Raw genomic sequence first — 27801 nt, 5'->3', positions numbered from 1 at the left:
GGTTCTTAATGCACTTTTGGACAGCCCCGCTACCCTTCCCCTGTGTAGGCAGGCATTTCCAGACAAGTCAAAAGTGTGGCAGTGGCCTCTGTACCAACTGCTCCTTCTTTCTCTGCATCCCGGATCTAGGACTCATTGGAGGGGCTCAGGCTTGAACAATTGACTATAGGCCCAGGTCACATCACGTAGATAAGAATCTGACCTGGAAAGCTCCTGGAGCAAGTGCACAAAGCCAAGGGCAAGTCCTGCTATGACTAATGATGTCTGAGGCACGAGAAAGCTAAACAGGAAAGGCTTGCGGAAACCATTGCTTAATAACTGGAAATGTCATCTCTTAAAACAAACAAACAAACAAACATGTTTGTATGCTCCCTCCTGTCCCCTCCCACCCAGGATGCTCTTTTTTGTTACCAAACCAATGTGGGGGTTTGTCTGCCCACCACTACAAACAGGCAAATTCTAAAGGTAGAGGATGGTGAGAAAGGAAAGGGGTTTTTATTTGAATGTTGCACAATCTGGGAGAACAGCAGACTCTTGTCTCAAAGCTCATCTCCTCAGGGAAACCCAGAGGAAAACCCAGCTATCTTCAGCCAGACCAAAACCTAAAGCAGCACGCAGAGTTCCTTTTCTCATTTAAAATACCATCTTGGAGAACCACAGGCGACCACTGAGTGGTCATCCAGGCAGCTCAGCTTTTCTTCAAGCCACTGTCAGGCCTCAGGTCCCTCCTGAAACTGACTTGTGAGGCTGGTGCTGCCATTGGCTACTGTGGCTTCCAGGGTCAGAAGGTCCTGTAAATGCACCAGCCAACACATTTGCAGGATGGGTAAGAAAGCATCTTTTCCTTCCCTTGGGTTTATATATAGGTTTGAGTGTGGAAAGGGCCAGGTGCCTCCTAAAAAATATGCCCAATTAACTCCCTAAACTTCTGCACACTCCAGGGATCCCTATCCCCAACCAATCCCTTCTTTTCCCCAGGCTAGACTGACAGGTCTCTTTGGTCCAGCATCTCCCCCTGATGCCATTCTGATCTTTATGGTGCATGTGCCTGCCTTCTTTGGTCCCACCCCCAATCAGGTACTGAAAGTGGGTAGGAGGGCTTTTCCTCCATTCAATTTGCTTGATAGCTTTGTGCATGCTCTGTGCAATGCTTCCGCCTGCCATCATCTTGCCTAGGTGTGGGGAGTCTGCTACAAAGAGTGGGACGCTCTGCAAGAGCAGGTGAAGTGTTTGCTGGGCACTAGTTCGGTGACCCGAACACCGCAGCTCTGCCCACTGCCTGCAGCAGCCCGGCTGTATCTCCTCCAGTGGCCCCCCTGTTTCCTGCCCTCTGCCTGCTTCCAGTGGTCTTGCCAGGCGGTCGGTATCATTCTTACCTGCACAGCTCAAGTGAGCCCCGCCTCGCCACCTAGGTGTAGGTGCCTGGACCAATCCCTTGGGGGAATTTGCGCTCAAGGGAGCCCATCGCTAACTCTGCTTTCTCCCCAGAAACAATGATTAGATTGCTTGCCAATTTCGCATATTATTCTGACCCTGCCTTCTGTTCTCCTGCTGCTGCCTTTATGGATTTTAATGTTTCCTTCAAAGTGGCCCAGAAATTCAGACCAGTTTGGCTCCTGACTGTTAGCTCTGAGAAACATTGTGTCTGAAGTGGGTGTGGGGGGTGGGGGGGGAGGGTGATTAAAACCTGTTACCCAAGTGGTGTGTTAAGAGTGGTGGTTGGGCCCCGGCCAACTGGCTCGGTTGGAGGGTCGTCCTTGTACACCAGAAGGTCATGGGTTTGATTCCCTGTTGGGGCATGTTCGGGAGGCAGCCAATTGATATTTCTTTCTCTCCCCCCGCCCCTTACTCTCTCTCTCTAAAATCAATAAACATATCCTCCGGTGAGGATTTATGCATAAATAAATTAATTAATTAATGTTTAAAAAGAGTGGTCAGTGGGTGAAATAGCACCCCTCCTGGAATTTTTTCAGGTTTTTGCGGTTTTATAATTTAAGCAGCTACCACTCATTGAGCATTGCTGTGAGCCTGTCACTGCACTGGGCACTGGGACTTCTTATGGAAGCAGTATCAGTAGGACCCTAAGGCTCTTCTCCATTTGCAGAAGCCAGGTTTGAATCTGAGATCCTTCTCAGGTGCTGGCAACATTTTCTTTTAGTTATGATGTTATCTTTTAGTCAAGCCATGTCTCCATTTAAAAAATATATTTTATTTATTTATTTTTAGAGAGAGAGACAGAGAGGGAGAAAGAGACAGAGAATCATCGATGTGTGAGAGAGACACTGATTAGCTGCCCTTTGCACATGCCCCAACCAGGGACCGGCTGCATCCCAGGAGTGTGCCCTGACCAGGAGTTGAACTGGCGACTCTCTGCTTTGCAGGATGATGCCCAACCAACTAAGCCTATGGGTCGGGGCATGTCTCCATTTTCTTAGGGGTTGGGGTTGGCTAATTTGAGCCGCGGGACATTCTCACCTCACTCAGTTTCCTCTGCTGCTGCTGTAGTATTGTCTTTAAACAGCAGCGCCGATTTTGGATTTCCCCTGCCCCTCCTTAACCTGCTGTGTGCTGTAGAGATGAAAAAATTGGCTGTTTCTCTCTGATCTAATCCAGGAGTCACCAGCAGGCACATTTTAAAGTGTTTGGAATGGTACCGCCAGCCTCAAAACAGCCTGGTCAGGAGATTTTGCCCAGAGCTGGAGGTCGATTGTGGGGAACCCCCATCAGTCTCAACAAATTATTCCTGACAAAGGCTGCTTTCTGGAAGCTGAAAAAAGTTCAGCTTTGTAGGCCTGCCTTCTTACGTTTAAACTGTGCTCTGTGGCCAGAAAGAAATGGGACTGAGGTGGGATCTGGGGCCAGGGGACAAATGAACCAGCCCTGGCCAAGCATGGTGTCAAAGTTGGTGGTCTTTTCTGATGAGGTTCAGAAGGGCCCTCTCATCTGCCACCCGATGCCGCATTTTCTCAAGACAGCCTTCCTCCACAAAGGAGTGTGTGCCATGTGGGGTCAGAGAGCACCTGGACCATGTGGGGTCAGCTGGGGAAGCCCCTCTGGTGCGCCCTGGGATGTGAATGAGAGCCATTCATCGCTTCTGCTGGTGGAGCAGGAGTCTTGGTGGCCTAAGGTGGGGAGAGTCTGATAGAGCAGACAGCTCCCACCCCACCCCCTGACCCCAGATCGGGATGCCTACATCTGGCAGAGAGGGCTGAACCCTGCACTCCACTGTTGAGTACACTAAGCGAGTGTCCCTTGCATCTCAGGCCACTCACTGCTTCTGACTGGGGAGTAGCACAGTTGCTTACATGTTGCGCCCCATTGGGACAGCAAGCCAGTTACTGGGTGCTCCAGAACACAGGGTGTGCAGCAAGTGATGGGAGGAATGAATCATTTCCTGTCCAGCAGGGGCCTTAGAAGCAACAGAGCTGTCACTCAAATCTGGAGCAGGAATCAGGCCTGCTTTAGGACAGTCCTGTGCCCCAGACAATAAGATTGGTGGTCGTGGGAAGGGGAACAGTGCTTTTTGCTAAATGCATGAATGCACTGTGCATAAATAGTGTACAATTTTTATATACACTATTTTCCCCCTTATCTGAATATACCCTTATTATTAACTAGGAATTAGTCATATTGGGCTTTTATTTTTTTAATCCTCACCCAAGGACATTTTTTTCATTGCTTTGAGAGAGAGAGAAGAAAGGAGAGAGAAAGAGAATGAAAGACATTGATGTGAGAGAGAAACATCGATTGATTGCCTTCTTGTACATGCCCCAAGCAGGGACTGAACCCACAACCTGGATATGTGCCCTGACCCGGAATGGAATCCTCGACCTTTTGGTCTATTGGATGATGCTCCAACCAACAGAGCCACATCTGTCAAGTCACATTGGGCATTTTTTTTTGGACTGGGCCACAGGGTAAGGTATCAGTGGTAAGAGGCCACAGTTAGTGATAGTGTTTAAGAATATTCTGGGGAAGTCATCAGTCATTTGATTTTCAGAAAGTTTTGTTAAGCAGGCAAGTTCTACAACACAGAATGCCTTCTTCAGGTAGATGGTGAAGTGATTCAAATAGTATTGCTTTTGGTGGGAAGAAAAACATTTGAGTAGCCCCAAAGATATTTTGAGACTTAGAGATATTTGGGGGAGCAGGCCTTTCACACCTGTTCCTCGGTTGAATGATTCCGCTGTCAAACTAGTAACTTAAGAAAAGGACCCCGGAAATACCCACTGTACATGTTCTCTTTTTCCTTTTAGAAACTTCTCAGGTCAAAATTAAAGCAAAGATTTTCAAATATTCATCCACGATCAGTACAATACCATTCCTGGAGTCATAGAAATAATTATTTCTAGAATGTACTAGGAAGTTCCTTGAGTAACATATGCTTCAAAACTGAAGATGTCCTCCAACCAATGGTGTTTATCGGACAGTTGAAATAGCACTGTTCATAGTCAACTGAGAAACTTGAGCAAAATCTAGGCTTAGAACCTCTTTTTTCCCCCCTCAGCTCCAACTCCTTGCAAGGCCAGGGAGAACATGTTGACTTAAGTCCTGCTTAAAAGTCTTATTGGCAGACACTGCAAATTCCCTGGAGCCCACTCTCCCATTGAACTCTTAGCACCTGCCTAGTTTATATAGCACAAGTGAAGACATCTTTTTATCTAAGTAATTAAGCTTTTCTCCAATATTTTGTAATATTTGGACTAAATATTGTTTTCAAGTATGCTGTTGCAAACGATGGATCCGGGAGGAACTACCTAAGCTCATCCTTGGGAGTTCCAATGGATGGAACTGAATATAACATTGTTTGTGGGTAGTTTTTATCGTGTGCTCTACTACCAGTCAATGTAAAATGTATAAATATGTTTCCCGCATACAATGTGATAAGAATGTCTTTAACTGCTTGGCCAGAGCCCCATGAGAAAATACTGGGAGAGATAATTGACCACCTTCCAATAAGCCACAGCCACCCTCCTCTGGCATGTGCTGGCTCTTACTCATGTCAGTCAGATAATGTACCCCCTGGATGTGATGGCCCACTCCCGGGTGAACTGTGTGAATACTTAAGACCATTCGCTGCCATGGATGTGGTTTTCACAGCATAGTCCCCCAGGTGGGCCTTCCTCCTGTGGATGGTTCCCCTGCATGCCTGGAGGGGGCTGGTGACACCAGAGCTTGGTTTGGTATGACTGCAGGAGTTGCAGAAGTGTTGGCTGTGCCAGGGTAGAGGATGATCCTGGAATGTCCATGATGGGTGGCAGTGCAATCCCAGCGGTGTAGACTCTTCTTCAGTTGCCCATGACCTTGGAGGTTTTCACAGGTAAATGTTGAGCATAGATCTTCCTGTTGTCTAAAAACTCTCCCAACTGTGGGTTCCTCCAGGCTCTTTGATGTCCTTAGAGAAATACAGCACTCTGAGAGAGGACTGACAGCAGGTGTGAAGGAGAGATGACGTGTCTCCCATCAATCCAAGCATCACCAGATGTTTAGAAGGGAGCATCTCCCGTATTGGCTTATTAGAGACATAGTGCACTTCTGTTTGCTTTTCTTTCTTATTTTAACTTTAAAATTGAAAACGTGTATGACAGCTTTGCACTCTGCTTTTTTTAAAATTTTACTTTTCAATTACAGTTTACATTCAATACTATTTGTTTTAGTTTCAGGTGTACGGGGGTTAGACAATCACACTTTACTGAGTGTCCCCCCTGACAATTCCAGTACCCACTGGCCCCACACACAGTTATTACAGTATAATTGACTGTATCCCCTGTGCTGTACTTTACATCCCTATGACTGTTCTGTAACAACCAATGTGTACTTCTTAATCCCGTCACCTTTTCCCCCAGACCCCTCCACCCTCCCTTCTGGCAACCATCAGTCTGTCCATGCCGTTTTTAATAAGCACCTGGCACGTACTAGGCCAGGGGCCCACAGCAACTCTCTCCCTCTTCCCTGCAACTTTAGCAGAGAGAGAACATCTTCAGCCACCAGGAAATGGCTTGACCTAGCCTGTTTCGCAGGCGCCTGACCTGGGCGCGGCTCCAGCACAGCTGGGGCTCTGGGGAAAGGCCAGGCGCACAGTTGGCGGGCTAGTCCTGCGGGGTGGGGAGCCTTGGTCACGTAAATCTTGCGCGCTGCTGGGCTCACGGGTGCGGCTGCTGCCTCAGCCACAGGGACCGGCGCTCCTATTATGGACTGGAGAGTGAGTCCGGGGCCCATGCGCTCTGCAGTTGCCCGTGACCTTGTATCACCCATCTTCTCAGCACATGGCGCTGGGGCTCGTTCTAAATGCGATCCTCCGAGTTGCAGGTGGCCCATGCTGCCAACGCGCTGGTGAGCCAGATAAGCGGCCATCCTGGACAGATCAGACCACCTGGACAGATTTCCTCTAGATCCCTCCAGGAGCTGGGGTCTTGGGCTGAGGAGGGTCTGAACTCAAGCTGAAGCTCAGAACCGAAACTGGTGCTTGAGGGGAGCGGGCAAGGCCTCGGAGGTGCCGCCGGTGGTAGAATGAAAGCCCTTCATTGAAGGGCGCGGCCTGACATTTTGCCCTCCATCTGCCAGAGCTTTGCTTTGGACGTTGGCTTCTTCCTACCTAATGGTTTTTCCTTTCAGAGGGCTGCATGAATTTGATAAAGCAGTAAGGGAAAGAGGAACATTTAATAGAAAAAGGAGTAACAAACATGAAGAGATAATTTTCCAAAATAGCAATACAATCGACCAGTGAGCATGAGGAAATAAAAGCCCAATTAGCAACCAAAAAAAAAAAAGCTATTTAAGACAAAACACCTTTTTCTGCTTATCAGTGGGGAAAGGTTTGAAAACATGGCCACAGCTGGGAGGTGTGAGGATGTGGGGAGCCCTGCCACATGTCCTGCCATTGCCATGAGCACAGGCTTTCTGAGGGGCAGTTAACACAGTTTTGCTAAAGTGTTCCCTTTTTTACCAGCCCTTTGCCCCAGCAATTTTACTATTAGGGATTTATCCCAGGATTATGGACAATTTAGATACAAAGATATTCATTTCAACCATCTATATAGCAGTAAAAAAAATTAGTGATAAGATGATAATGAAAATCTTGTAAAAGAACATGCAATGAGACATAATGTTTGTGGTACACTGAGGTGTGAAGAGTGTTCACAAAGCACCATGTAAAGGATGAGTCCAATTTGAAAAAGCAAATATGTATGTATGTTACAGAGCACAGTGGGGCCTGGGCGATATACTATTACTGAAAGGAACCCCCCAGGCTCGATATGTCCGCCGCCTTATAGGAAAGACATCTCTCAATGCCAGAGATTTGTGAAAAGGAAAGGAAATGTTTATTCCTTATACAGACTTAAAGTAGTGACCTAATGTCTTCATCAAAATTCCAAAGTCCTTAAAACACCCACAAACACATACAGTCCTTCCTTCCCCCTTTGCCCAGTCCAGAGTACCATATGTCAGGAAAAGAAATAGAAGTCCATGGCTCAGGCAGTCCCCGGTTCTTCCCAGTAATTTGTACTCAGCTGGTAGGCCTCCCTTGGTTCCCAACACCATCAGCTGTGTCGCAGGGATCTTTGCTAAAGCCATGGTAGTTGTTCTCTGCTAAAGCCGTGTGGTGGTTCCCCCTACTAAAGCTGTGGGGGTCCCCACTCTGGCAAAGCCACGTGGCTGTCTCCTCCAGTGCCACAGCCACATGGTTCTCTGCACTGCCACTGCCGCCTGCTCCTCTCTTCTCAATGGCTGCCGAGGTCCCCACTCTGCCAGAAGCGCGTGGCTCTCTCCTTTCTATTTCCACAGCTGCATGGTCCTCGTTCTGCAATGGCTGTGAGGAGGGGGGTTGCCACTCTGCCAAAGCCACATGGTGATTCTCTCTCACAGGGCTACGAGAATCCCCACTCTGCTAAAGACCAAATGGTTCTCTCCTCTAATAGCTGCCATGCCTGGATTTAAATCCTCGTGCCAATCTTCCTCTGCAGCCCCATTTCCTACTCCTTCCACACTTGGCTACACCCACCAGCATTCCCATATCCTTCCAGCTTTTCTGGGCTGCCATTGTGAGTCTGGACAGCTGTGGCCCCATGTCATGGAGCCAGTCTTCTCCAAGCTCCCAGGTAGGCACTGTAACTGGGGGGACCTGCCCCCTAGTTAGGTCTTGGCGGGGGGGGGGGGGGGGGGGGGGGGGGGGGGGGGGGGGCGGGGGGAGAGTTACTTCCATTCCCCTGGCTCACAGCATGGCCACAGCTATTTAACATATTTATGCAAGCAGTTAAAGGTTATAGATATGTTAAATGATCAGAGGTTAGCCTCAAAGCTGTTGCTATGCAAAACAGTTCTCTCTGGCCCTGCTCCATTTGTCCCTTCCCCCAATTCACACCTGAAGGGGGAAGGGGTGAAGACATCTTATATGTCTTTCTAATATTTCCTAGACACCTTGAGTTCTGGACCCCATTCCAAATCCCTATTTGGGGCTCCCTTCTTAGCTGCACCCTGTAACATGTACAGAGAAAAGACCAGAAGGGGTATACACTACAGTGTTGCTAACAGCTACCTCTGAGAGTGGTGTTGCAAATTACTTTCTTTTACTTATGGCATTCTCCACATTTTTATCACCAGCTTGTATAACTTTGGCAGTAAGAAACAACAATAAAACTCCATAAAAGTTCCTTTTAGAAGAGGAGAGAAGCAGCTGGGTGTAATCACCTACAATTCCCCAGAGTAAGGGGTAGGAGAAGGCCCTACTACAGATGCAAAGTATCAGGAGCACCTTTCTAGAAAGATTTAGGAATTGAACACTGGCCACTCCCACTGATCGGAGACCCCCCCAAAAGATGGGTGGAGCAGTTTATAGATATGCAAATCCAGAGATTAAGTTTTTCTTTACAGGAAGAAACACTTCTAAGATAAGATTAGATGACCTGGAGGCCTCTCAGCTTCCAGGTGACGGAGACCCTGGAAGGTAGTGTCACCAGACTGAAGTGAGGCTCAGCTGCCCACTGCTAACCAAAGGGCAAACTCTAGGGGCAGAGGCTGGTGAAAAAGGAAAAAGGGTTTTATTCAGATGCTGAACAATCTGGGAGAATGGGGAACTTCCTGCCTCAAACCTCATCTCCTCCACAAAACCTAGCCATCCTCAGCAAGACCAAAACAAAAGGCAGTGTCCAGAATTCCTGCTCCATTTTAAAGTACCACCCTTTACAGCCAAAGGTGGCCTGCTCAGTGGCCATCCAGGTAGCTTAGCTTGTTTCTTGCTGCTGTCTGGCTTCAGGCTCCCTCCTGGAGGCTGCATGTGGTGCCAGCACTGCCGTGGGCCGTGTGGCTTCTAAGGCTGTAAAGTTCCGTGCTCCAGGGCTGGAGAGTGCAAAGGCAACTTGAATGTTCCACCAGGTCAGCACACTGGAGAAAGATTTCCTCCTGGAGGCTATGGGACCACATGACCGCTGAGATTGCATTGCCCATGGAGAGGACCCACCAGTGCACCATCTGAGTGCAGGCCCCAAGAAGCCTGCAATGAGCAAGAGAGCGTCTCTTTGTTCCCCTGGGCTTATATTAGTTTTGGGTGTGGGACACAGACCAGGTGCTTTCTCAGAATGACCAATTACCATATTTTGCCATGTATAATGTGCTCTTTTTGGCCCAAATTTTTGAGGGAAAAAATAAGGATGTGCATTATACATGTGTAGTACTAATTCTGTATCTACATACTGTAAAATGAATTTTTATTGAAAGCTTGGGCAAAAAAAACATGGGTGTGAATTACACACGGGAATGCAAGACTTTCACATGCTTTGGGTGGATCCACCTTCCAACCAATCCCTTCGTTCCGCTGGCTAGACTGGCAGTCCTCTTTGGCCCAGCAGCCCCCCCCCCCCCACCCTGTGCTGCCACCATTTTAACTTCTATTGTGCATGTGCCTGCTTTTCCCTGGTCCCTCCCCCAATCTGGTACTGGGAGAGAGTAAGAGGGCTTTTCCCCTCTTATCTAATTATCTTGCTAGCCTTTGCATGCACAGAGTAAAAACTTCCTACTGCCACCATCTTGCCCAGGGGCAGGAGAGTGTGTGCTTGGTTACCCAGGCAACAGGGCCCCACCCACAGCCACCTGGATTGCTTTCCCAGGACCCACAGGGGTTTGCATCCCCTGCCCCATTGCGACCCCTTGGTTCCCTGTTCTCAGCACACTCCCAGGTCCAGATGGGGTATCGGTGTCAGTAGAAGGCATGGGCTGGACTGGGTGGAGCTGCCAGGGCAGTGGAGTACAGTGGTCAAGGACACAGCCCAGGTCAGCCCACTGGCCTCACTCAGTTCCTGGTTTGCCACTTACCATCAGTGCAACCTTAGTCAGCTTGCCCAACCTCTCTGTGCCCCATTATCCTCCGGAGGATAATAATGGTGTTTATTAAGTGAATGAATGCAGTAATACTTTCCCTTTTATCTCATTTCCAATTACTGGTGGGTTTTTTAGATAATTCTTTTATTATTGGTTCATAGCTTAATTCTACTACAGTCAGGCAACATATTTGGTGTGGTTTCACTGAATGTGGTGAGACTTGCTTTATGACCCAACTCAGGGTCAACTTGGGTCAGTCTTGCATGTAGACTGGAAGTCTGTCCTCAGTAGCTGTGGAATACAGCCGACAGAAGCTTGTCAATTAGATCATGTTTGTGGATCACGTCATTCACATCCTCAGTGCTCGGCTTCTGCCTGCACTTTTTGCCTGCTTCTACTGGTTACCGTCAGAGGTCTGTAGAATCTCCCCCTGTGATTACAGATTTCTCAGTTTTTTCCTGTTAAATCTGTCAGTGTTTATTGTATACATATCGAGTCTGTGTATACAAATTAAGAAGAATTGCATCTTCTTGGTGGACTGACTCTTGCATTATCACAAACTGTCCCTTTTTGTCTACAGTAATGTTTCTTGTCTTAAAGTTGACTTTATCTGACTTTGTAAAAGTTTTCTCTGCTTAATGTGTGCATAGTATATCTTTTTCCATTCTTTTACTTTAAACCTCTGTGCCTTCTATAAGAAATAGAAAGTAATGTTATTTTATTAAATCCATCTGGCAATCTTTGTCTTTTCATTGGAGTATTTACTTCATCTAATTTAATTCTCGATATATTTAGGTTTAAATTCACCATCTGACTATTTTTTTTTAATTGTGACAACTGTTCTGTGTTATTTTTTCTCTACTTCATTGCTTTAATTTAGGATTAATCAGTATTTTTTTACAATTTCACTCCCCTTCCCTGTATTAACTTATTCATTCTTTTTTAACTTTTTATGATGATTACATAAAGATCACAACATGCACCTATTACACTTTCTAAAGTATGATAGAAAATAGTAGTTTTACCAATTCCAGACAGCGCAAGAACCATGAAACAGTGTCTATTTAGTCCCCTCCTGTCTTTTGTGCTGTTGTTGCTGATGACACATATACAGGGGGTGGGCAAAAGTAGTTGTACAGTGGTAAGTTCATGAAACAGAGTTTATCTCCCTTTTTTACTGTTGCTGCTATTACCATTGTTCCCCATTTCCCCTCCCTTTGCCTACCTCCACCCAGCACCCCTCCCCTGGCCTTCACCCCATTATTGTGTATCCATCGGCTATGCATATATGTTCTTGGGCTAATCTCTTTACCTTCTTTTATTCCCTCACCCCCTTTCCTCTGAGACCCATCAGTCTTTTCCATGTATCCATGTCTCTGGCTCTGTTTATCATTTTATGTTGTTCATTACATTACACATGTAAGTGAAATCATATGGTGTTTGTCTTTCTTTGATTAGCTTATTTCGCTTAGCATAAGAATCTCCAGGTCCATCGTTGTAAAAGGTAAATGTTCCTTCTTTTTTTACAGCCACATAGTACTCCATTGTGGAATGTGCCATAGCTTTTTATCCGCTTGTCTACTCATGGGCACTGGGGCTGCTTCCAGATTTTGACTATTATAGATAACAGTGGTATGAACATAGGGGTGCATATATTCTTTCTCATTGGTGTTTCGGGGTTCTTAGGGAATATTCCCATAAGTGGAATTGCTGGGTCAAAAGGCAGTTTCATTTTTAATATTTCAAGGAAACTCCATACTATTTTCCACAATGGCTGCAATCAGTCTGCATTCCCACCAGCAGTGCACTAGGGTTCCCTTTTCTCCACATCCTTGCCAGCATTTGTTGTTTGTTGCTTTATTGATAGTAGCCATTCTGGCAGGTGTGAGATGATACCTCATTGTCGTTTTAATTTGCATGTCTCTGATGATTAGTGACTTTTAGCATTTTTTTTTGCATGTCTTTTGGCCATCTCTATGTCATCTTTGGAGAAGTATCTACTCGGGTTCTGTGGCCATTTTTTGATTGCATTGTTTGTCTTCCTGGTGTAGAGTTGTATAAGTACTTTATATATTTTGGAAATTAACCCCTTGTCAGATATATCATTGGAAAATATGTTCTCCCCCATTGTGGGTTCCTTTTTCATTTTGTTGATGGTTTCTTTTGCTGTGTAGAAGCTTTTTAGTTTGATATAATCCCATGTTTATTTTTTCCTTTGTTTCCCTTACCCAAGAGATATATTGGCAAAAATGTTGCTATGTGAGATGTCTGAGATTTTACTGCCTGTGTTTCCTTCTGGGATTTTTATGGCCTTGCAACTTACATTTAAGTCTTTTATCCATTCTGAGTTTATTCTTGTGTATAGTATAAGTTGGTGGTCTATTTCATTTTTTTGTGTACATGTTCAATTGTCCCAACACCATTTATTTTTATAATTAATTTTTTATCCTCACCTAAGGACATTTTTTAAAAGATTTTATTTATTTATTTTTAGAGAGGGAAGGGAGGGAGAAAGAGAGAGAGAGAGAGAAACATCAGTGTGTGGTTGCTGGGGGTCATGGCCCGCAACCCAGGCATGCACCCTGACTGGGAATCGAACCTGCGAGTTCGCAGCCCGAGCTCAATCCACTGAGCTACGCCAGTCAGGGCCCTGAGGACATTTTTTTTCATTGCTTTTAGAGAGAGGGAAGGGAGAAAGAGAAACATCAGTTGCCTCTCATATGCACCTGGACCAGGGATCATAGTCGACAGACCAGGGATTAAACCCAAAACCTGGGCATGTGCCTGAATGGGAATCAAACCTGCAATCTGTTGGTTATGGGATGATGCTGTAATCAACTGAACTATACCAGCCAGGGCCCCAACACCATTTATTGAACAGACTGATTTTACTCCACTGTATGCTCATGCCTCCTTTGTCAAATATTAATTGACCATACAAGTGTGGGTGGATTTCTGGGCTCTGTTCTGTTCCATTGATCTGTAGCTCTGTTTTAATGTCAGTACCATGCTGTTTTGATTACTATGGCATTGTAATATAGTTTGATATCAAGTATTGTGCCACCTCCAACTTCATTCTTCTTTCTCAAAATTGCTGAGGCTATTTAGGATCTTTTTTTGGCTCCATATAAATTTTTGGAATATTTATTCTAGATCTGTGAAATATGCCAATGGTATTTTAATAGAAATTGCATTGAATCTATAGATTTTTTTTTTGCATAGTATGGACATTTTAATGATGTTAAATACATGAACACAGTCTATGCTTCTACTTGTTTGTATCTTCCTCTATTTCTTCAATGTCCTAAGTTTTTGAGTACAGGTCTTTTTACTTCCTTGGTTAAATTTATTCCTAGGTACCTTATTTTTTTGTTGTTGCTGTTGTTGTTGTTACAATAGTAAATGGGATTGTTTTCTTCGTTTCTCTTTCTGATAGTAAATTGTTTGCCTCCATTTCATTTAGCTCTTTTTTCTGGAGATTCCTCCTGATTTTTCATTTGGGGCTTGTTTCTTTGTCCCCCCACTGTAGCTGTCTCTTTGTGTTTGTTTCTATGTGGTAGATGGACCTGCTCTGACTCTTCCTCTTCATGAGGTGGCCTTATGCAGTAGGCATCTTCGTCTTGTGGGACCCAGTCATGCAGTCTCCTTGATCTCCTGAGCTGGGTGCTCTAGGCACATCATTTGTGTGGGTTATGTGGGCCCTCCTGCTGTGATTGGGTCTTGCTTGCTGTTGGTTCCTTTGTGGTGGGATCGACCCTCAGGCTGGCTGACTGAGAGGCTCAACCCTGACCACCACATCGTGCAAGCTGTTGTACAGGTGGTGACAGACCAAAACAAGACAAATGCAAACAAAACAAAAAACCACAACAATAACAACAAAAACAACAGCATGAAAAGTGAATCAGAAAAGGAAAGAAAATAAAAGACAAAAAAGAAAACAATAAGAGAAAGAAAATGAAAAATTACAGAAGGAAAGAAGGAAGAAAAAATAAAGAATAGGAAAAGAAATATGGGGGGAATAAGGAAAGAAAAAAATTGAATAAAGAAAGAAAAGAGAAAAATAAGATATATGAAAGAAAACAGGAAGAAAAGAAAATGGTGAAATAGAAAAGAGCTTTCTAGACAAGGCAGTCAAGGAGGAGGGAGCGACTGAAGGGGTATTGTCCTGGTGTGCACTCTGTACCCCGGGACCGTAATGCGTGTGGCTTTGGAAGACTGTCGCCCAGAAGAAAAGATGTTTGGTTTTCACAAGCCAAAGACATACTGAAGTATAGAAGGCTGCTGTATCTGCAAAGCTAAGTCCTCACTGGCAGTAAACACTAAGAAAAGGACTTCCCGAGCTGTTTTGGGTTGCATGAGACTCGTTCAGGAGACATCTGTAATGCCTGTGTCCTGATGTGAAAAGATGGAAGAAACTGCCAGCAGGACCAAAACAAAACAAAACAAAACTGTTATCACGTGGTCTGTACAAGGGCAGGACCCAGTCTAAGAACTACATTGAAACTGAAGAAAGTGAAAACTACCTCTGAAACAGGATAAGAAGCAACCAGATCAGCAAACGGCAGAAAGAATTTAAGTGTCACAGTTCTGATACTCACAGGACCACCTCAAGCACCTCCCCTGCTCAGTCTCCTCGGTCCAGTAACCAGTCAGACGATGGCTCAGACACAGAGATGGCTTCGGGATCTCAGAGAATGCCAGTTTTTTTACCCTTTCAGATCTCACATACTGGAATAGACAGAAAATATGTTGCGGGGTTACCTGTGAAGGCCACTTTGGGGCAGTCCTCACAGACACACACCTGTTCAAGCCTTCCTGCGGCAATAAGAAGGCAGAGGCTGAGGAGCTGGGGGAGCAGGGGCCAGAGCCTCTGCCCATCTCCACTCAGGAGCGGTGACTGAAGTTTGTGTAGAAGGGGAACACAAAATGATTTGCATTTTAGAAAAACATTACAGCAGCAAAATATTCATTCTATTTTTAACTTGAATACCTGCTGTTCTGCCAAAAGACAACTTCTAGACTAGCTCTGAATGGGTTATTTTTCCTACTCTTCCCCAAGCTCCCCAAACTCTGAAGCCAGTGTCTAGCTTCTCAAAAGAAAAAGGAAAGACGTGTACATAATATTTAAGGTGCTGAGTATTTCCTAGGAAAGCTGAATGCTGCTGTAAAGTGCTCTTAAGTCCTTGTCTTTTAAGTCCCCTTCTAATGAGTGAAACTAGGGGAATTGCAGGGGACAGAGACAGGATTTGTTGATGATAAACGTGGGTTGTTTTAGTCTTTCTGTATTGAGAAGCAGTGGTTGGTGCAACTTTGAAGATGGCTGACCATACCTGTTTTCCTTCATGATAATACATTTGTCATCACTCATGAGCCTGGACTTGTCCCCAGAGGTAGCTGTTAATAAATTTGAAATATTAAGGTCTTATCAAGGTTCTGATGTTCAAAACCTCACTACTGAATATTAAGCAGGAGAGACTAAGCTCGCTGGTGTAAAATACCTTGACGGAGAGATTTCTAATAAAAATACAAAGAGGTGAGTGGACGTGTATGTTATATCCTGTGTCACCTCCCTCATGTGGACATTTGATGAAGATTTCAACTTACATGAAATTTCTAAAGCAAAATCCAAGGACCTCTGAGGGAAAAGTCAAGCCTCTAGGCTAAGCAATCTTACATGAGTAGAACCAAAGCTTCACCACATGTAGAGAACACACTCTATTAAAAATGTTTAATTGTCTGAAAATTAAAATACACAGGCCATCATGATGGCATAGAAAATAACAAAGGCTAGTGCTTCTTGGGCACATTTCTGAGAGGGCTCACTGACTATGTAAATAGTTGACTTTTGTTTGTGTCACACAACTGGCTGGCGACTTCCTTGGAAATCTGTGCGATTCCGTTGTAGCTGTGGGTCACTTCAGCTGACCTTTGTGAAGGCTTCATGGGGTAGAGTGGTTGTCCGCTGTGTTTTAGCCGGTTAAGGTTTGGCGTTCTTTCACTACAGGGTCCAGCAGAAGTAACACCTGCTTGAGTATGGTTGGTAGGGTAATAATATGGGTTTAATAATTTACAGGTTTAATTTGAAAATTTCACCTAAAATGTCACATGGTGTGCTTGAATGTGATATTGTTGTTACAGAATTACACGCTTTTGATTTTGTAATAAAAAGGGGCGTTTTTTGTGGCAGACCCTGCGTATTAAAGTAAAATTCTAATAACAGAAAAGAGGCGTGTTAATGCTGAGTGGGCTGGTTTGGGTTTGGCTTCTTTTGGTCTGGCTTTCCGAACACTGGGACGTTGGGTGATAAATCCTGGGCACAGAGGGCCCTTCAGCTTTAAAATCTCCATGAAAAGCCAAACCAAAGTACGCTCATTGCCTCTGTTCTAAAAGTTCACAAAAAATATTAGCACTTCATACTTTTCATAAAGAGGGAGGATTATTTGCCTACCTTATAATAAAATAACTCCATGCGTATTTTTAAAGCTGGATTTTAAAAATTGGATGGTATAGAGAACAATAAGGAGAGCCATTTCTTATGGCCCCTGTGGTTTCGTAGTTCTTAATCTAAACTTAAAATTTTACATTCTTTTTGGAAACTACAAGCCACCCTGTGCGCAGACTCCACAGCGGGCTGGACGGCTCTCCCACAGCCTGTAAGGCGTGTTGTGAGAGCCTCGGCCATTGTTATCTTCTTCCCGAGTTATTTTGAAATGATTCTTTTTTGATACATTTCGGATGCAGTGTTGCAGTAGAATAATATGGATCATCTCTACTTCTGTATTTTTTTATTTCTACACTTCAGCCCATTCCGCCTCTCTGCCTATAAGATGTACTCTATAAGTCATGTACCCTGGATTAATATATTAGAAATCTACAAATCTGTTTTCTACTTTTTAAACTGTGGGATACTTACAATCAAAACTTTTCCTGGGTGCCCAGCCAGTGTGGCTCAGTTGGTTGGGGCATCGTCCCATGCATGGAAAGATCATGGGTTCAATTCCCAGTCAGGGTGTTGCTGGCTCCCAGCACCAAACAGAGAGGGGGTCCTGCTGTCTGCCACCCATAGGTGAATTCAGGAGGCACAGGTTTGGTGAAAAAGGAAAGGAGTCTTTTATTCAAAAGCTACACAGTTTTGGAAGAATGGCAGACTTCTGCCTCAGAGCCCATCCCCTCTAGAAACCCAGTGGAAAAAACCCTTACCCTCCGCCAGACCAGTTCAAGGCTGTGCCTGGGGTTTCCTTCTCCCTTCTCTCTTTCTGGAAATATAAATATGTATTTATATGTGTGTGTATATATATACACACACATATATACTTTCACTAGATTATTGAATAAATTTAATCTTATTAGAAAATAAAAAAGAAAACAGAACAAAGTTCACCTCAGCAGAGTTTAGTGTCTGCTGGGATGTCCCTCTGGATATGCTGGTTGTGGAGCTTGCTGGAATCTGCTCCAATGTTGTCCATAGCTGGCCACCTGGTGTGCTCATGCCGAGCCTCCTAGGAGATTCGCTGTCCACGTCTGGCCCTCAGCAACCGGTCTGAAGCTACAAGTGACCCACAGCGTGTGGCTGCCTCTGCTGGGTCTGGCTGGCTGCACATGGGAAGGACCAAGCTGTGCGCTAAGGCCAGCTTTTCCCAGCACAGGGCCCAGGGGCGGGTCAGCAAACATCCCAGGGCACTTCAGGATCCACCTCTGCCTTAACCTGCCTGCGGGTCAGCTGACTGGCTTAGTCACTGGATAGACTCAGGCTCTGGTTGAACTGAGAGGGTAGGGCCACTGCATCTCCCACGAGGGGGAGACCTCATTCAGACTTCAGGGAAGATGAGGGGTATGTTCCCTCACCCTGCAGCCACACATCTGAGTCTGTCCTGGATTTTTCTCCTGACCTTGGCAGGCGAGGCCCCTAGTAGTTCAGCAGATAGGGCCTCCAGGGCCCAGAGGATGGGCCTGCTGTGCGTCTTTCACTTTGAATGTCCCCGCTCTGGGCCACTCTCCCTTTCCCCATGGAGTTGCACTCAGCCATTCCAGGGCTTAGCAGGGTTGATTCAAACAGTCTCCTGTAGGGATGGTGTCTGAGACCTGGCGACCTATAGGAGGGGGCATGGACACCTCTCCTTCCCAGATGATGCAGATGGAACTCACTGGGGAGCTCAGATCTGCCCCTTCCCAAAGCAGCCAGAGCCCAGAACTCACCCCTCTGGCTCCCAGACAGAAGCTTCCTTGGGAGAAACAGTCCCCAAAACCCAGTTTCACATGGCTTCCTGGCCCCCCATGCCACCAAACAGAGCAGGAGGAGGGCAAGAGTCAGCCCTGCTTGGCACTCCGATCTCTCCACGTGGCTGGTCACTGCAGAATGGGGCCAAAATTCTCAGCTCTCCCTGGCTCTTAAGGTGAGCAGGGCAGGTGGAAAATCCCAGCCCTGCAGTGTTTTGCTGTGCCAGGAACCCAGCAGGATGGGGCAGACTGAGTGGTTCAGCAGGTGGCGGGGGAGGGCGCTGCACTCTAGGTGGCCAGATGACCCCCTTTCCCAAGCCACACAGTGTAGTCACTGACTGGCTCTCTGCCCAAAGCCTTTCCAGAGAATAGAGTGTTCCATAGATATCCATGCTGGGTATAGTGAGCAGAGTCTGCCCCCCCTCCCCACCCCCAAAAAACCTGAGCATGGATGCCTGACCTGCCCAGCAGTCACAGTGTTACAGAACAGACCTGGCACGGGGCAGGTGGACGATATATACTATTACCAAATGGACCCACACTTGTGCTCCGGGGGTCCCCCACCCCATACTAGGTTTGCCTTGCCTGCTGTCAGGGAAGGACATCTCTCAATGCCAGAGATTGGTGAAAAGGAAAGGGATTATTTATTTAAAGAGTTATACAAACTTAAGAGTAATCACTTAATGTCTTCACTGAGATCCCAAAGTCCTTTAGAATAACCCCAAACGCACAACCCTTCCTTCCCCGTCTGCCCAGTCCGAGGTACCGTATCTCAGAAAAAGAAATAGAAGTCCGTGGTTCCTCTCTGCCCAAGCCTCGTGGTCCCAAAAAGACGCAAGGCTGCCGCACCATTTACGACTCCTCCCACAATTGGCCACAGCTGCCAGCATTCCTGTATATTTCCAGCTTTACTGGGCTGCCATAGTAAGTCCAGGCAGGCATGGCCCCCTGGTTTATAGCCAATCATCTCCAAGCTTCCATGCAGGCTCTGTAACTAGGGGGAGTTGCTTCCCAGTTACATCATGGGTTGAAGTGACTCCCATCCCCCTCTCTCAAAGCAAGGCCACAGCTATTTAACATATTTATGCAACCAGTTAAAGGTTACTGATATGGTAAATGACCATTCTAGAGGTTATTTGCAAAACTGTTGCTATTCAAAACAACTCTCAATGGCCCTGTTCCACGAGTCCCATCCCCCAGCTCAGACTTATGGGGGTGAGGACATCCTATATATTTTTTTCTAATATTTCCTGGACACCCTGAGTTCTGGACCCCATTACAGATCCCTATTTGGGGCTCCCCCTTGGCTGCACCTAGTTACAATAGGCCCTGAGCAAACATCCCAGGCTGGCGGTGTAACAACTTATAGGAGCGCTCTTTCCCTGGGATCGTGGCACTCTGAGTCTTCACAGAATCCCCCCTGATTCCCACCGCCCAGTGCTACGAGGACTCCCCTTCTTCCTGTCTCTGTTGCTCTGGGTTGGGGATCCCTGTGTGGGGCTGAGACTCCACACTCCTAGGGGTAGAGAGTTTTACAGCCACGATATCCTTCTAGCTTCTCAGCCACCACGCCTATGTGAAGGGGCTCACCCTTGCCACATCTCTGCTCATCCTACAAGTCTCCTCCTGGCTTCCTCTGAGCATCTTGGTTATAATATTTCAGATCAGGTACACTTCAAATGGTTTTTTACCAGTTGATTGTTCTGTAGTTTAGCTGCAAGTCCAGTCCAGGGCTGGGAGCAAGTGTATGGAGCTGGCAGCTACTCCGCAGCCCTCTTACACAGCCCACCCCCCGCCCTGCCCCACACCATTTATTCTTGCGTTACTGTTCTTTACTAATTATTATATTATTTAGTTGTATTATAAACCTACTTTTGCCCACTCTGTATTATAAAACCCACGAGTCGTTCCTACCTTTTTTACAAGGTTGATCTTCATGTAGATTCACCTATATCTCGGCCCCTTCTGTCCCTTCATTTCTCCTGCCCCTCCACACTAACATCTTGGACCAGTTTTCCTTTGGCCTGGAGAATGTCCTTTACTATTAACATCTTGTGGATCCTCTGATAACAAATTCTTTCTATTTTTTGTTCGTCTGAAACGTCTTTTTTTCACCTTCATTCTCTCCAGCAGTTACAGAATTCTAGGCTGACTTATTTTTTTCATCCCTTTGAAACTGTCATGTCCTTGTTTCCTTGTTTTCTGTTGAGAGTTCAGCTGTTGGTCTTATTGTTGCTCTTTTGAAGGTAAAATGCTCCTTTTATACTCTGGCTGCTTTTAAGATTTTCTCTGCCTTAGATTTTCCACAACTCAGATGTGGTTTCTATGTAAACTATACTGCTTGGATTGATAATCTGTCATCAGTTTTGTACACTTTTTGGCCATTATCTCTCCAAACAAGTTTTTTCCTACATTCTTTCTCTCCTCCCTTGGGGAATTCCAAGTATGTGGATATTAGAGCTTTCTAACAATAGCGCACAGCTCTGTGCTCTAACTTGTGGAAGGAATGGACTCCTTTCTGAAAGCCTGGGGATAATCAACAGATCCCTCCCTCCCGTTAACCTCCTATTTTAGTTTTCCAGTCCTGGGGGCCTGCTGAGAGCTTTGAGTAATAAGCTTCCCAGCCCGTGGGCCAATGCCTTGGGACTGACAAACGCTGGAGGGCAGGTATGCTTCCTGTCTCTCTGGATTCTTGGCCCTTGAGTCCTTGCTGCCTCAGGAGCTCTCTGGTGTTTTCAAACATATGCTTTTAGAATTTATCTGCCTTTCCCAGTTGTTCTTGGCAGGAAGGTCTATCTCATACAAGCGAGTCTGCGAAGCCAGAGCCATGTGATGCTGGGTGTAAATGACAAAGAGATGGCTGCAGCCCCCTGGGCTGAGTCTGGTAGAGCCCAAACCCACAACAGTGCAAGGCACAAGCACATTGCTGTTTTCCAGGAATCAGAGGAGGCACTCATTCTGAATAGTAGGCTCTGGGAAGGTGTCTTTGGCGAATGGGAGGGATCATGACATCAGCTATTTGGAGGGAGGGTGGAGGGTGGAAAGAGGCACAATGGTCTGGGTGGAAAAAGTTAAACCAAATATAGGCAGATATGATGGGACAGGGGATGTGGGAGGGGCTGGAGTGGGGGGAAAGAGAGAAATGTCACTGGAACTAAAGCTGGGAAATGCAGATACTTGCTAAATGGAAAGGCGGCCCTGTCCCCGGTGGAATCTGGATGTTTTTATGTGATGGTGAACTGCCAACGTTTTGGTAGTTTGGCAGTGCCCTGCTCTGGCTTTGCCTGCACTCATGGTGCAACTCAGGTGAAGAACCTTAGCCATCTCTGGTTCCTAATTTTCTCTTTTGCAAAATAAGAATTGTAATCGTACCTCCCCCCACCACACCTCAGGTGGAGGAGTGCAGATGAGCTTGTGGACGCAAATGTGCTCTGACGGGAAGCAAGTGTGGCCAGGGGCCATCGCAGGAGTCTTACGACTTCCAGGCCTCGTTTGTGCATCGCAGGATGGCCAGATGTTTAGTGAACCTGGAGAGCCTTCCAAAGTCCTAAGGCCTGGCTGTCTCCTGAGCCCTGTCCTCTGTGCCCCAGCACCCACCCTGGGGACTGGGCACCAGGCACTGCCTGGCCCTCTCCCAGTTCGGTCATCCCTCCTGGGAAGCTCTGGGCACTTACCAGTCCTTCCTTGATGGTGCTGGGCCATGCACTAAGGTGTGCAATTAGCCTAACCCCCTGGACCTGGTTACGATGACATGTATTATGTCACCCTTTTGTTTCCCCTACCTGTCCTGCTTTTGTCTTGGTGGGCCCCACAGCCCTAGTCTATTTCCTTTTCCATGAGACACACCTGCAGTCTCTTTAAGAGAGTTTTTCCTCTCTCTGAATTATGAAAGGGCCAAAGAGCTAAATACTTACCTCTTTTGATATGACCGGATTCGGGAACTCAGAAGCAGGCTCTATCTGGGGATGGTCCATGAACCTCTAATAGTCACTCTGGAGGAGCCAGAGAAGAAATCCTGACCCTAAGAAGTTTGTGACCCACTTGGGGACATGAAAGTGTCTGGGAAGGGTGAGAAGAATGTTTAGGTAATAAGGCCACCTGGAGGCAGAGAACCTTGGAGACTGCTTCAGTAGGGATGTTGCCCGAGGAGGTGGGGTTTGAGCTGGGCCTGGAGAATGAGAACGTGTAAGAGGAGAGGAGAAAGAGGCAGTGTGCTGGGCGCCCTCGGCCTGCCCTTTCGACCTGCTGTCCCCACCACCCGCTGGGCCCCCAGTGGGCTTGGGTTTGCCCAGTAGGAAGCACCAGCAAGGGATGGGGGACCGGAGGACAGTGAGGTCAGGTGTTTGTTGCTCCTCCTCTGTTGCTGTGGGGTGGCTCTGAAAGCCTTCCCTAAGGCCACAGCTCCAACCAGGCAGCCCTCTGAGCTTAGCCACTGCCTTCCCAGCCCTTTCAGCTTGGGGGTGGTAACAGCTCTTCACTATGGCCAGGTAGTCTTTTAAAACACTCTCCTCAAATTAAGTCTCAGTGTGCTTTGTTTCCGGTGAGGAACCCTAGTGGGGGTAGGCATTTTAGAGCTCAGGGAAGATAGGTGGGCAAAGAGGTAGGGTGCACAGGCCTTTCTGGCTGATATGAAAGGTGGGAGACAAGAAGAGATTGGAGTCTAGAATGTGAAGAGCTTTAATTACAGAGCAAACGAGTAGGGAGTCCACAGATGCTGTGTAGATTTCTGTAACCTGCATCTCTCTTCTGTTCCAGGAGACTCCTGCCTGTGGCCCCAAAGCACCCACTGCCCCCTCCATGAAGCCCTCCAGCCTGAGGATGGGTATGGTGAGGTGGGAGAGCTCCTGCCTTTGGAGCTCTTTGACTGTGTTCTTCTTCTTCTTCATCCACACCGTGGCGGCGCAGTACCAGGAGTACCTTGTGGGTAGCTGGCCCTACTACCCGGAGTACTTCCAGCAGCCTGCTCCTGAGTACCACCAGCCTCAGGTGCCTGCTGATGTCGCCAAGATCCAGCTGCGCCTGGCTGGGCAGAAGAGAAAGCACAGTGAGGGGCGGGTGGAGGTTTACTACCAAGGCGAGTGGGGCACTGTGTGTGATGATGACTTCTCCATTCATGCTGCCCATGTCGTCTGCCGGGAGCTGGGATACGTGGAAGCCAAGTCCTGGACTGCCAGCTCCTCATATGGCAAGGGGGAAGGTAAATGCGCTGTGCTTTGCAACTAGTGCTGGGGTCCCCTGGAACCCCCAGAATGGGTTTGCATGCGGTGAACCTGGTGAAGGAATCTGCAATTACCGTCAAGTACGAATTACTGACGATGTCCACCTGGGCAGCCTGATATGTTTGTGCAAGAAGGCAGGGGGAGGAGGGGTGCCTGGGAAGGACGTAGTGACCAACCGTCCTGCTTTGCCCAGGCTTTCCTGGATTTAGCCCATGAAGTCTGGTATCTGGGGCCCACCAGCCTGGCTGAGGACTTTCAATAGGGGCTGTAGTCAGTCTGTGCTCATCTCCCCCAGCACTCCGCCTGCCTACTGGCAGAATCAGTTGGCAGAGCCCCTACCTTTCTCCCCATCGCCTTCCAAGGGGCTCCTCTTGCTCTTTCTCACGAAGGCAGCCCACGGGCCAGCCTTCTGCGCCCCCCTGCCCTCCTGCCCTGTCCTTCAGCACTCACGGGCTGTTTGAGCCCTGCTGGCCATTACAGCGACAGAGTTGCTTTGGGCTTTTTTCTTTGGTTGGCCAATTCTTTCCTCCCCGGTGAAGATATGAGAGCAGGTGTTAAGAGCCCAAAACCTTGGGCTCAGTCCTGTTGCTGCCCTAACTAACCTGTCCTTTGGAGGAAACGCCTGTCCCCTTTGGCCTCAGTTTCCAGTTGGAAGTTGGGCTTTCAAGAATTTTTGAAACTTTCTTCTCTCCTTTTCTTTTTCCTTTCCTTCCCCTCTCTCTAAAAATAAACAAATAAAAAATCAAAGGAAGGAAGGAAGGAAGAAAGGAGGGAAGACAGGCAGGCAGGAAGGAAGACAGGAAGGAAAGAAGGCAGGAAAGAAGGAAGGAAGGCAGGAAGACAGGAAGGAAACAAGGCAGGAAAGAAGGAAGGCAGGAAGGAAGGAAGACAAGCAGGAAGGCAGGCAGAAGGAAGGAAGACAGGCAGGAAGGAAGGCAGTCAGGAAGGAAGACAGGCAGGAAGTCAGGAAGGAAGGCAGGCAGGAAGGAAGACAAGCAGGAAGGCAGGCAGAAGGAAGGAAGACAGGCAGGAAGGAAGGCAGTCAGGAAGGAAGACAGGCAGGAAGTCAGGAAGGAAGGCAGGAAGGAAAGAAGGCAGGAAGGAAGGAAGGAAGGCAGGAAGGAAGACAGGCAGGAAGGCATGCAGAAGGAAGGAAGGAAGGGAGGCAAGCAGGAAGGAACAAAGGAAGGAAGACAGGAAGACAGGAAGGCAGGCAGGAAATAAGGGAGGAAGGAAGGAAAGAAGGCAGGAAGGAAGGCAGGCAGGAAGGAAGGGAGGAAGAAAGGAAGGGAAGAAGGAAGGAAGGAAGGGAGGGAGGGAGGAAGGAAGGAAGGAAAACAGGAAGGAAGGCAGGAAGGAAAAAGGGCAGGAAAGAAGGAAGGCAGGGAGGAAGGAAGACAGGAAGGAAGGAAGGAAGGCACGCAGGAAGGAAAGAAGGCAGGCAGGAAGGAAGGCAGGATGGAAGGAAAGAAGGAAGACAGGAAGGAAGGAAGGCAGGCAGAAGGAAGGAAGGAAGGAAGGAAGGCAGGCAGCAAGGAAGACAGGAAGGAAAGAAGGCAGGAAGGAAGGCAGGCAGGAAAGAAGGTAGGAAGGAAGACAGGCAGGAAGGAAGGTAGGAAAGAAGGAGGAAGACAGGAAGGAAAGAAGGAAGGCAGGCAGGAAGGCAGGCAGAAGGAAGGAAGGAAGACAGGAAGGAAGGGAGGAAGGAAGGAAAACAGGAAGGAAGGCAGGAAGGAAAAAGGGCAGGAAAGAAGGAAGGAAGACAGGAAGGAAAGAAGGCAGGAAAGAAGGAAGGAAGGCAGGCAGAAGGAAGAAAGGAAGGCAGGAAGGAAGGCAGGAAGCAAGGAAGGAAGGCAGGGAGGAAGGGAGGAAGGCAGGCAGGAAAGAAGGTAGGAAGAAGGAAGGAAGACATGAAGGAAAGAAGGAAGGCAGGAAGGAAGACAGGCAGAAGGAAGGGAGGAAGACAGGAAGGAAGACAGGCAGGCAGGAAGGAAGGCAGGACGGAAGGAAGACAGGAAGGAAGGAAAGAAGGAAGGAAGGCAGGCAGGAAGTAAGGAAGGAAGGAAGGCAAGAAGGTAGGAAAGAAGGAAGGAAGACAGGAAGGAAAGAAGGAAGGCAGGCGGAAGGAAGGAAGGCAGGAAGGAAGGAAGGAAGGAAGGAAGGAAGGAAGGAAGACAGGCAGGAAAGCCAGAAGTAAGGAAGGAAGGAAGGAAGGAAGACAGGCAGGAAGGAAGGAAGGGAGGAAGAAAGGAGAGAAGGCAGGCAGCAAGGAAGGAAGGAAGGAAGGAAGGAAGACAGGCGGAAGGATGGAAGTAAGGAAGGAAGGAAGACCGGCAGGAAGGAAGGAAGGAAGGAAGACAGGAAGGAAAAAAGTCAGGAAAGAAGGAAGATAGGAAGGAAGGAAGGCAGGAAGGAAGGAAGGGAGGAAGGCAGGCAGAAGGAAGGAAGGAAGTCAGGAAAGAAGGCAGGAAGGAAGGAAGACAGGAAGGAAAGAAGGAAGGAAGGAAGACAGGCAGGAAGGCAGGCAGAAGGAAGGAAGGAAGGCAGGCAGCAAGGAAGACAGGAAGGAAGGAAAGAAGGCAGGGAGGAAGGGAGGAAGACAGGCAGGAAGGAAGGAAGGTAGGAAGGAAGGAAGGAAGACAGGCAGGAAGGCAGGCAGGCAGGAAGGAAGGAAGGAAGACCGGAAGGAAGGAAGACAGACAGGAAGGAAGGCAAGCAGGAAGGAAGGATGGAAAGCAGGAAGGAGAACAGGTGGAAAGGAAGGCAGGAAGGAAGGAAGGCAGGCAGGAGGGAAGGAAGGAGGGAAGGAAGAAAGGAAGGAAGGAGGGAAGGAAGGAAGAAAGGAAGGAGGGAAGGAAGGAAGGAAGGAAGGAAGGAAGGGAGGTAGGTCGGTCGGTCCGTCCCCTGACTGGTGTATCTCAGTTCGCTGGGCATCGACCCACCAAGCGAAAAGGTCAGCGATTCAATTCCCAGTCAGGGCACCAGCCTGGGTTGCAGGTTTGGACCCTGGTTGGGGCGTGTACAAGAGGCAACTGATTGATGTCTCTCTCAGACATGGCTGTTTCTCTCCCTCTCTTTCTCCCTCCCTTCCCTTCTCTCTAAAAATAAATACATAGAACATCTTTTTAAAAACAAAGAACTTTTAAAACTTTCATAATTTATGATCCTAAGTGGGAAAATAGATAAGGGTGAAGAGCATTATAAAAAAAAAAAAAAAAAAAAAAAAAAAAAAAAAAACCAACCAAGCAAACAAAAAAGAAAAACACAACAGAAGCTGAGAGTTGCCCTCCCTGAGTTGGGGCGGCAATTTGGCTGACTGGACAGAAGAGGGGCCCAGAGTCTCGTTCTGGACTGATGGAGTGATGCCACACTGACGGCACAGGAGCCCCTGGGGGCCTGACTCGGGGCATTCTGGACTGGGGTTGGGCCAGGCCTGGGATTCATTGAACTAGACCATTGTTATGGTCCCTTCCAATCCTGGCTTTCTGTTACTCTAGAAATTGTAGGAGAATGGAAATCTCATATCATACATGTCTCTCACTCTGTGCTATTGAATACATCGTGTCGGGTAACCGAATTTAAGGTGAAATGCTTTTTGATGCTGAATCTGGGTTCCTTAGCAAAAACTTGAGTTAGCAGATGCTGGGCTTTTCAATCCATAGCCTGTCTCCTTTACAAAGAACTCCAGATGCTTCTCCGTGTTCACACGTCTCTATTTATTCTGCAAGTTGAGTGATTGGGGGATAATGTCAAATTTATGTTTTCTGTTCTGGGCTGTCCAAACCTAAATATTTTATAACAAGTACTTTTTAATGGCTATGGTTTTTTTCAGTGACAAGTTTATTTTATTTCTACCCAAACATAAAGTTTACCTGTCATTAGACAAGATGAACGTGATTCCCCTCCCCTTCCCCCGCGCTCACCTGCTGAGGAGTGGGCATGGTGTTACTGGAGAGGCGGTGATCTGACTCAGACTGTGCCATTCAGGGATGACAAAGGGAGAAAAGTTCATGGGAGCAGAGGGATTAAAATCATGGTCCAATTGATGTTT

At 47.2% G+C, this 27801-nt stretch overlaps 1 protein-coding gene, 1 long non-coding RNA gene and 1 pseudogene across 3 annotated transcripts in view; 2 read left to right on the top strand and 1 right to left on the bottom strand.

Annotated features, from left to right (window-relative positions):
* LOXL2 (lysyl oxidase like 2) overlaps window positions 1-27801 on the top strand; it is a 100616-nt gene that overhangs the window by 12200 nt on the left and 60615 nt on the right. For both annotated transcript variants that reach the window (XM_036032684.1, XM_036032683.1), the window contains exon 2: window positions 23287-23728. In XM_036032684.1, coding sequence (XP_035888577.1) covers window positions 23329-23728 — 400 coding nt within the window. In that variant the 5' untranslated portion in view covers window positions 23287-23328. The remainder of the gene's footprint in view (window positions 1-23286; window positions 23729-27801) is intronic.
* Window positions 674-9973, bottom strand: LOC118502035. Its single transcript, XR_004904712.1, has 3 exons — window positions 9874-9973; window positions 2048-2052; window positions 674-1015 (listed from the first exon to the last, which is right to left on the bottom strand). It is a non-coding gene; the product is annotated as an uncharacterized LOC118502035 (long non-coding RNA).
* On the top strand, window positions 14523-15417 carry LOC114503751 (annotated as a pseudogene).

The sequence above is a fragment of the Phyllostomus discolor genome, chromosome 8 (assembly GCF_004126475.2).
Source record: "Phyllostomus discolor isolate MPI-MPIP mPhyDis1 chromosome 8, mPhyDis1.pri.v3, whole genome shotgun sequence".
NCBI classification, from domain to species: Eukaryota; Metazoa; Chordata; class Mammalia; order Chiroptera; family Phyllostomidae; genus Phyllostomus; species Phyllostomus discolor.
This window is presented reverse-complemented; position numbering and strand designations above follow the sequence as displayed.